Source organism: Plasmodium vivax, genomic scaffold (genome assembly GCF_000002415.2).
Source record: "Plasmodium vivax scf_7171 genomic scaffold, whole genome shotgun sequence".
NCBI classification, from domain to species: Eukaryota; Apicomplexa; class Aconoidasida; order Haemosporida; family Plasmodiidae; genus Plasmodium; species Plasmodium vivax.
The window spans coordinates 1-11021 of NW_001849946.1; the positions used below are offsets into that span (position 1 = coordinate 1).

General features: G+C 28.1%; 1 protein-coding gene across 1 annotated transcript; it reads right to left on the reverse strand.

The window, feature by feature from the left end:
* On the reverse strand, window positions 1-1693 carry PVX_242295 (Pvstp1, truncated, putative; the record flags this gene model as incomplete). Its single annotated transcript, XM_001612531.1, has 2 exons — window positions 1-251; window positions 341-1693. Coding segments are annotated over 2 exons (1604 nt in total), but the record flags the coding sequence as incomplete, so codon positions are not given.
* Between the last annotated feature and the right edge of the window lie 9328 nt (window positions 1694-11021).

The window sequence follows — 11021 nt, forward strand, 5'->3', positions numbered from 1 at the left end:
CTAATACTTCCCAAGTGTATATCTATAATGGTTTTCTTTAGATTTCTTTTTTTTTTTGGAGTATATATATGTTTTCCTCTTCTGTACATTATATATTTATCATACATGTCATGCTTGGTATCTTCTAAATTATCGTGTTCTATGATGTTACTAGTTTTTTCCAAATGGGTAGGTTTTAATCGTATTTCCTGCAATTTTTTGTGATGTCTTTCCTTTTTTTTATTACCAAATAGTAGTCCAAAAGAAGTATACTATATTATAGGAAAACATTTTAATTAAGATGAATTGATATAATAACAATAATGATAATTATAATTTCAATATATGTATTATATTTTACCTTACTAAGAAGGAAAATAACTGTGATAAAGCCTACAAGAACTGGGATAACAGAAGAGTATTGAAATATAGACGTATCTTCTTCATGTGCACTCTTAGATTTGTTTTCAGTATGAGCTGAATTATGTCTTGAGATAGTATGAAGTGAATTTTGCATATGATCTCCACTTTCTTGTATTTGTATATTTTTGACTTGTTGGGATCCTGCAGAAAGTACCGCTAATAAATTATCTACAACAAGATAATTTGAAAGTACAGAATTAACTGCTGTAGAAGAAGCAACAGGAACAGAAGTTGTAGAAACAGCAGGATTAGAAGAATGAGGAGACATAGAATGATTAGCAGAAGCAGGAGAAACAACAGTATTCTGTAATGACAAAAGAATTGCTTGTTTTTGTTGTTCATTTATAGGTTTAGTGACATCTATTTTACTTCGTTGAATTCCTCTATATTCATTTTTTACTGTTTGATCTTTTTTACCTAGCTCTTTTATGCTCTGACTATTTGGACTTGTAGAAGTTTTATAAAAATATAACGAATCAGGTATAACTGGAGCTTCTTCCAATTCTGGAATGTCATAAGTTTTATTTTCTTTATGTTCATGCTCTACATAAGGTGTTATTTTTTTGCTTTGGAGAATAGTTACATCTTTCTGATTTGTTGGTACTATATTAACAGGAAGAACATATTCATCATTAGGTTTGTAGTTATGTCGAATATGTGCTGGAATATGTTCCCTAAAATGTCTGCCATGTTCACATTGGAAAGGGCTATCAAACAAGGTGACAACATCACAATTATCATCAATTTGAAAAGGTTCAATCATAGAACTATATCTAATATATTTTCTCCAGTAATAGTCATTCCAAAAATTCACCAAGCTGTCAATCATCCAGTATCTAAACCTTTTACATTTTTCCTCTTCAAGTATATTCATTTTATGCAATTCACCTTTTAGTACATCCCTTTCATCACAATAATCTTCCATTTCTTTTCTTAATATCCTTATTTCTTTATTATAATGTGTAGGGTTTCTTGCGCAACTATTTCCAGTTTTTGTTTGTAAATTCTTCAACAATTTATTTTCCACTTCTTTGTTCCAGTAGTTTTCTCTTTTACTTGGAGACCATAAAGGAACAATGTGTTCATTGAATTCATCTCTTAAATCATCTAAAAAGTAGTTTAAACCTCTACATTCACGATGTGTATCTGTGGTATATTTATGCTTTTTAAAAGTCTCATCATATTCTACAAGGGCATACTGAAATCTTTGTGAGATTTCCTTATATTTTTCATTAGTTTTTATATTATGTGGTACATCTATATCTAATTTAAATTTTTTTCGCAATGGCATCGTGCATTATATTATAAGTTTGTCTTCAATTTAGATTTCACCCTTATTATTTTATTTATAAGATACAGTATATATAACTAAACTAAAATTGTTACCTTAAGAAATCTAATTACAAGAAAATATATGATTCCAACAAAGAACGTATGTGAACAAAATATCAGTATTTGTGTCTTAACTAATAATGAATTATTAAATATTGTCTTAAGAAACAGGTTTTAACAAAGCATATGAGACTCTATATATTTGAACAAAATAGTTACATTATTATGAAAACAAAATAAAATAGAAAATGCCGATATGTGTTTTACACAATTATTACACATATTTAAGTGTGTGAACAAGTATGCGATAAAAATATTTAATGAACATTGTTTCCATAAGGACAAAATGTGAATGCATAATAACTATGCATATAATAGTAAATAGTGGAACTCTTAAAAATAAAAGAAAATTAACATAGTAATACTATACGTTTAGAATAACATATTATGATAAATCATATTTGATTAATATGTTCATTTATCTATATGTCATAGTGGTCAAGGCAACATATATAATTGCAATACACACTTATAAAGTGGAACTTACAATGTAGTATGACTTCATATATTGTATAACATAAACACTATTTAATGATAAATATTGCTGTTCATAAAATTAATAAAATATTTTTCTGTTTTTAGTAAAACACTATTTTAACATTAATAAGAATACTTTACTTTAAATGAACAGGGATTCATTCCCTGTATACACATCTATACATTTTAGTTTTTATCTCCTTGAGGTTATTGTACGAATAAAAATATATGTATATGAAAAAAAATATTAGTGAAAGGCAAATATTATTTGTAAAATAATTTTCTAAAAATAAATAAAGCATATTTAATTTATCTAAAATTTTGTTATTTTTAATATTTGTGTTATATAAAAAAGTATTGGGGGCTTATGCTTGTGAGAAATTGCCCTGCATTTCTCTATATGTTAACTATGGGGAAATTATTAATTTAATGTAATGTGTATAATAATTGTATAAAATTACGGAAATACGAGGATTCTTTAATTTTTTCATTATTCAGTATAAATTTTATAATAAATATTATACACTGTTAATAATTTTTTCTTTTAAAAAGCATTTATTGTTTTTATAAGTAAAAAAAAAAAGAAGGCACAAAATTATTTTAACATTTTTCGAGTTATAGTACTAAAGGAGCAAAATAAGTAGTAAAAAATATTGAAATATCTTATATAATTTCTTAATAAGAAATAATAATTACACATTTATGTTTCAGAATGTTCCAAAAAGAACGTGGTAAAAAAAAAAATTTGCCGTATAGAGAGATTTATGTGTTCTTTTTATATTTTATATATMCTTTTATTATCTGTTAGTAATTATACGAAATTCAGTTTTTACTTTATTGAGAAATATAAAATCTTATCAAGAAATTATATTAAATTCCGTTTTTTTTGCATATATCTCCTATTTGCAATAAATTATTATAAAATCGCAGCATATTTTAGGTTATATATGTAAAATACATTGAAAAAAATATTATTAGTTTTTATTTTCATATATTGYATATGTAACTAGGTAGTTTTAATGAAAAATTAGAATGATCTGCAACAACCTTAATAATAATACTATATTTTTTTTTTAATCATTATCCTGTCCACTTTTTTTATTATACATTTATTGTAGTTAATCAATGAATCATATTTTATATTTCATAAAATTTTCAKAATTATTCTTAATTTTATCCTTTTCATTATAATACGTAAATTATCAGAGTATGTAGCATATTTTTTCAATTGTTTTTCTGTTCTGTTTTGTTTTCTTTGTTTTTTTTATCATATAAATTATTTAAATATACATTATTTATAATTTTTTAAATATTTACATTTTTGCTGAAAGTAAAAAGTATAGTATTAAACATATTTATATGGAAAATTCCCTCTTTATAAGCATAAGACGGTCATTATTTTAAGTACAATAAGGAAAGAAAAGTAAAACGTGATAACCATAAAACTGTCGAATTGGGCATCTGAAGACCTTGTTATAAAGGTTTTCCACTGAAAATATAATATATGTTATATTATTATTGTAAATACTCGTTATAATTTAAATTAAATTCGTAAGTCATCAATCCTTTTTATTTCTATGCTTATTATGTGGAATTATTAATTAAGTGCATTAACTCAATTTTGCATAGGAGTTAAATTTGCTTTTATATTTTCATGCATTAACGGTTATTATAATAATTTTGATATATTCGTGGAAATAATATATTAAACATTTTACGATGAAGAATACATTTAAGAATGTATTACATATATGGAAAATCAAAAAAAGCATATAGTATATATTATTACGTTTATGATGTTGCTGAATTTATTTTTTTTTCAAAATAATATCCAGGGAAAGGTATTGTGATTTTGTTATCTGTGTGAGAACAAAAAAGTTCAAAAAATTATGGGAAAATTTTTGGTAATATGTTTCTATTTTTTAATTGAAGTAATAAGCTCCGCATAACGCTGTTGTGCTTACAAAAATATGGGAGTTCCCTTATATGTGATTTGTGGGAACTGTGTTAAGTACATTTTCAACATATTTTCATCTAACTCCTATGTGAAAAACCACTGCCTCACTTGAACAGTCAATATATATTTCTACTATTTACTAATAAATGAATCTGTAAATAATATGTATACTATTTAAAGTTATTTTGAGATTATATTTTTTTAAAGATTATAAAAGCATAACGGCATCATTTTTATATTCATCAAATTCTATGCACTGTAAAGCAGTTCATTTAAGGGCGAAATATAATTCATATTAAAGTGAATGTTTTTAATACATATAAAATTACATAGGGTTTCATATATTGTGGTATTTTTGATTAGTATAAAAAAATGCCACTTCCTCGCATCTATAAAATAGTAAAAAGAGTTCACCGACATTTAGTAATTTGGAAAATATTATGTTCATAAAATGTGATGGATCTTCATTTGGTACCAATTTATAAATGGAGCTTCAGACTATGTTCAAGTCTTTTTTAAATGTGTTTTTCTTTTTTTTAGAGGTAGTGTTTACATTTACAATAACTTCTTGTTCAAATAGTACATTTTTTAGAACAGTTCATAAGGTAAATTAAATTATCACAGGAAATAGTACTTATATATTTTTAATGGTTAACTTTTCTCTTAATAATTTTTATTATTATACATCACAAACAAATAAAATTGTTACATATTGTAGGCAATATTAAACAAATTAGAACACTGTGCAAATTTTTTGTTGAACAGTAAAGTATTACTAAAAAAATTATCTACTTTTTGGTGGTACGTATATATGTAAATATTTTACATGATTTTCGTTTACTAAATGTAACGTTTTCAAAAAAAGAATTATTAAAAAGGGGTATATAGATTTGTTAACAAATTTATATATACATATAATGCTTTTAAATTACAAAAAAAATAAATATTATAATAGTAGTAAACATTTCAGAATACAAAATATTCATTTTTAAAAACTTTTTTTTTGGTACTTGCTAAGTTAAATTACATGCAGAAAAAAATCCTTACTCTGATCAATGTGCTTTTTCTATATGAGATTATATTCCATATGTCTTAACATGTGAGTGATTAGTTTACCTGTGAATAAGCAATACGAATCCTCTTGTTTTGAGGATTTATGGGTTCAGGTTTAGTGTTCATGGTTTAGGGTTCTTTTATTTGAAGAGCACTATTGCTTGAAGAGAACCGGTCTCCTTGAATCACTGTTATATGAAGAGCCTAATTGTGCAAGTTGTACGGATGTGCCTGTAGTACTTTTATATGAAGGAATTAGGGCTGACGGTTCTATTATATGATGACCGTAATTGCGTGAAGTGTATATATCTTCCTGGAGTACTAATATATAGGAAGCACATTTATTTGAAGCATACTGATAAATGGAAAAAGAAGGATTTCTTTAAAGTAATATTGTATGGAATGTGCGGATGTCCCAGGAACCTCTTATGTGAAGACTTCAATATTTAAGGTTTAGGGTGCCATAATTTGAAGAACACTGATGTTCGTGGAGCACTCTCATTTGAAGAGTGTCCCTCACTCAGAATTACAATTGTGTGGACCGTACGGATGGCCCCCAGCACTATTGTGTGGACCGTACGGATAGCCCCCAGCACTATTGTGTGGACCGTACGGATATGCCTGGAGTACTATAATTTGAAGAGTACTGACGCACCTGGGATACTGCTATTCGTAGTCTACCACTGCCCCAGGGGTACTATCATTTGAAGGGTTTTGATGTACCTATAGTGCTTTTATAAAAAGAGCACTATTGCGTTAACCGTACGGGTGTACCCTGAATATTATTATGCGGTGGATTCAGTACTTAGGGTTCTATAATTTGAAGAGCACCTTTGTGCACACTGTACGGATGTGCCTTCAGCTTCAGTACCCCTTTTTAAGGGGTTAAGGTCCAGGCTCTATTATAAGAAGATCACACTTGTGTGCAATGCACTGATGTATCTTCAGCACCATTCTATGAAGTGCACGGGTATCCCCAGAGTACTATTATTTGAAGAGTACCGTCTTTCCTGGAATGTCAGTGGTGGTGATGACATTGATGTTCCAGGAATAGATTTAACAAGGGGATACGAATACCCATGGGATATTAACGAATGGTTATTTGGGGTAAAAACAAAATGAAGTAACGGGAATGACCGTAATGAAGTCAGTACATTGAGGGCCCTCGGACATCTGGCACAATTTTCCATACCGAAGGAGGAAGAAATATATAGATATAACCTTATGGATGACTTAGGAGCATCAACAAATGTGAACATGGAGATGAAGGGGTAAATGCGAAGGGGCGTAATAAAACGTGACCCAGCGCGAACAAAACAACTTAGCGGACAAGAGTACCTAAGGAAACCTTCACATAATGGAGACCCACTTGAAAAAGGCAAAGTGGAAACATTGGGAAACACTTCCAATCACATATATGTGGAAATGTTGACATGGGATAATTCCCCATCAGATAATCGGAGATTTCATTGCAAACTTCCATCTGTTTTGAAGTATACCCGATTATTCACAGATAAAGAGAAATATATGTAAGTACGGAATTGCTTACATATATTAATTTGTGTGATGAATTTTTTTTCGTTTGTATTCAATGCTATGGCTTGAATTACGAATTGCACAATTTTTTTTGTTGCGCTAGGACTTAATGTCCTGTGCTATCCGTTTGTGATTTATACATGAAAGTATATAATCATTTAAACTGGATTTATTTTTTTTTTTTAAATTTAACCGCTTTTTTAAAACCTATTTTACTTTTGTAAAAATATAACACATTTTTTGGTGTTCTTAAAGTTAGTGTAAGGTGTTCTTTCTCATCGCATTTGACATCGTAATTATAGGGGTATCTATCTTGGCCAGATAGGCACTACTGTCATTATGTTGGTCACTGCGGTCCAAGGTTTGTCATAAAGGTTTTTTTTTTTTTGCATATTCCGCCTTCCCTGATTTGACACATGGGGGATTGCAATTTTTTGGATTGCTTTACTCACATGAATTTGATTTTTTTTTTCTATTTCTTTGGTGATTATCAGCAAAGAGGCCATAAAAGTAATTTTTTAAATTGGAAAAGTCCTCCACCTTTTTATGTATAATGTTATTTTGGTTGTAGAGGCACTCATTAAAACTTAATCGATCCGATCATCTGCAGTTTTAATCACATGTGCGGATAATTTGTGGCAGAGTGTTACACATAATTCCAGGGTTCATAATTTTCGAATCGCGCGTAATCCATTTTGTTAAAAAAAAATAAGGAACAAAAACAGAATTATATGTAATTTTAACATAAATGAATTGACTTTAACAAAAAAAAATTAACAAATATTCGTACATAAAATTGAACTGACAAAAAAAAAAAGGGAATGTACAGGAACATATATATGTGCGAATTTTACAGGAAGCTGCGCTTGCATTTTCACTTAAGTGTATAAAAAAAATAACGGATTGGAAAAATCGCGTTACATTTTGGGAAACTGCGCGAATTATGTGCCCTTATTTTATGTTCTCTTTTAAAGAATTATTCGCAAATTGCAATTCGCATTTGACTCAAATTATGCGCCAATTTGACTATCTTATTTTCAATTGGGAGTTTCCAGTAAACATAACCCCGCGTCAGTTCTGCTATGTATACAAATGTGCTTGCTTTCTGATAATTTCAAATTTATTTTCCCATTTCCGCAGCTCACAAATGTTTTTACACCATAAAATATGAAATTGGTCATTCCGCGAGGGCTGCAAAAATTAATGGTGAGAAATAAATTGGCTTAGTATCCCCATTTGTGGGCATTGCTGGTGCTTGTACTGCTAACATGTTAAACTCTTCATGGATTTTATTTTTTATGGCACTTGGCAGTACATATAAAATAAATTTTAACATTTCCCACCAACCATATAACACGTTTGCATGTGCTTATTTTTTTTGCGATACTATATATTTCCCACATTGTTGTAACGAATTGTTCTGATTTTCCGCGTAACAATGTGGAATATATTTCGCTTATCCATTCATCGAATTTTTTGTGCGTACCAGCTGCGTTTATATTTTGTCATTGTTATACAACTTATGCCTTCAATAAATCACACGTTAAGGCTGTAAATGATGTAATGGGGGGATTTTCCCCCAAAGTTATAATCATGAGGTAAATATCCTCTATTTAATACATCACATATTTATGGATTCAGCTGGAATGCCTATGTAAAAATGTTACCCAGCCATATAATTTTTTTATGCATTTTATTCACGTTTCAATGGACGATTATTCCCCGCTTGGATTTCCATGCTACATTTGTTAGTGTCATTTTAACTTGCCTTAATCCTTTAAAGCATACATTTGTTACAGTTTTTTTACCTTTTAGCTGGTTCCACTGCCAGGATTTATATAATCAACGAACTTAATCATGTTATTGGTGTAGGCTCAAACTGCACTATTTGCATTTGTTTTTATTCACACTTGTGTATTTCCGCCAATATTTCGAATATTACAATACAACCAAAACACATGACACGGTTTACCTGTTTTTTTAAGCAATATACGAAAATTACTTGATATATCTGCTGTAAATTGTTCCTTATTAGGTAATGATTTATTAAGAATGTTATATTTATTTGTTTACACACGCTTATATTGTTACATCTTCATTTTATTAATAGTAAATTTAATCCTGTTTAATTTATTTTAATCGGTATTTCTTAACAATTGAACATGTTTATGTCACTATGATATATTTTCCCCATAATAATGGCTCAAATGAGAATTTTATTTGTGGAGGTTTTGTTCTTTTTACATTTATTGTGTTACAATATAAAAAAAGTTACACTACCATGATGGTTATTAATGACACAATTTTCTTTTAAATGTATTTTTTGTCTACCTCTTCTTCAAAAAAATGAGATTTAAAATGTTATAAAATTGTTACATGAATATCAATATTTTTGCAATGTATTATTTTAATTTTATTTAACTTTTTAATGTTAATTATATAATAAGAAGTGCAAAGAAAACAAAATAAGGTCATGTTATTAGATTATTCATTTTTAAGATGTATTATTAATCCATAAAAAAACAAATAATGGATGAAATAATAATTTTTTGCACTTATTTTTATAACTTATTAGACGATGGGTAAAGAATTATCTTAATATTTATGTACATTAATCACTTATTCATAAGGGCAACCATGTGTATGTTAATATGTATAGGATGATTACATGCCATTTATCGCTAATTAAACTATAATTTGTTTTTCATAATGCATACTTTTGAAGAATAAGAACAATTGCAGATCAGTTAACCCATGCTTATATTATTTAAAAACATATTTAAGTAGGACATTATTATTGGCTATTCTTCCTATATTAACTTGTAAGAAGTAATTACCAAAAGTGTTACAGTAGTAACCATTAAATTATTAGTTTTAATTACAAAAACATTTACATAATTGTTTATAATTTATGTGTTATTAACTGACAAAAAAAAAAAGACTAAAGGGGGAAGAATAATAACATTCTACAAGGATTATTTAAATTTAATAATATACATACACAAAATACATATTAAAAATGAAAAATAGCTACTAGTATATGTAAGTATTTGCCATTGTAAATACACCTAAAGGAGATTCCTTTATCAACTTATTACATGAATCTATAATTTTTTCATTATTTATCATTTATGTTGAAAATATTAGATAAGTACATTTATTCCTAGATTGCTAATTAATTTTTAAAAAAGAATTTAGAGTAAAACCGTAGCTATTACATTTATGTACACTATTTTATAATACTTTTGGCCTTTTGTGTTATTAGCACCTAGTTCATTATGTTAATAAGACTCTGTTAATTTCGTCTATTCTGTCTTAATCTTATTACAGTTATAAATCTATTTTTATGATAGGATTGCATGTTGCTGTTCCAAATCACTTTATATTACATTTGAGGCTAATAGTAAAGTTTTCACGAACTTTGATAAGCTATTTTTATTCTTTTCTTCTGAGAAATTTGAGGCATATGATCTTGTTGGTAGTTCAATGATTTGCGAGGTTCTATATCATTGCCATGCTTCATTTTTTTTTCCCCTCCCATTGCATTGCGTAACCATGATCCAAATGGTGTAAACTAACATACAAATGAATAATATCAAAATATTTATAAGTATACTAAATTTTTAATATTCGTTTTTTAGGAAAATGCTTTAAAAATATTAATACATAATTTTTATATTTAAAGCAAATTTTATTATACCTTATAATACATGAAAAGCATGGTTATTGCACCCAAAGATGCAAGACTTACGGCACCCATTCGAACAGGAAGTTGTTGTAATATTTCACTTAAGAACGATGTATCATCGGGTATAGCAATATCCTCCCAATTTTCTATATCTTCTTTTAGTGTTAGATTTGCAGGTTGGGAATTTGATAAATTTATTATTTTGTTATATCGTTTTGACTTTCTACAGTATTCTGACATTTCTTCTACAGGTTGTTCTTTTGAGCATGCTGTTTCTTCTTCTTCAAGGTAGTAGGCACGAGCGTTCCCAGTTACCTCTGGAAATAGTCCACTATAATATCCAGATGTAGATTTGGACAAATCTACTTTCTCACTTTTTTTTACGTCCTCTGCTGCTATACTTGCGTTTGGATTAGATATTAAGACTACATTCATTGGCTTCCCATTGACTGTTATATTTTTGCTTACTGGAGTTGATATATTTATTGGAGGATTATATGAAGTATATCTGGATAA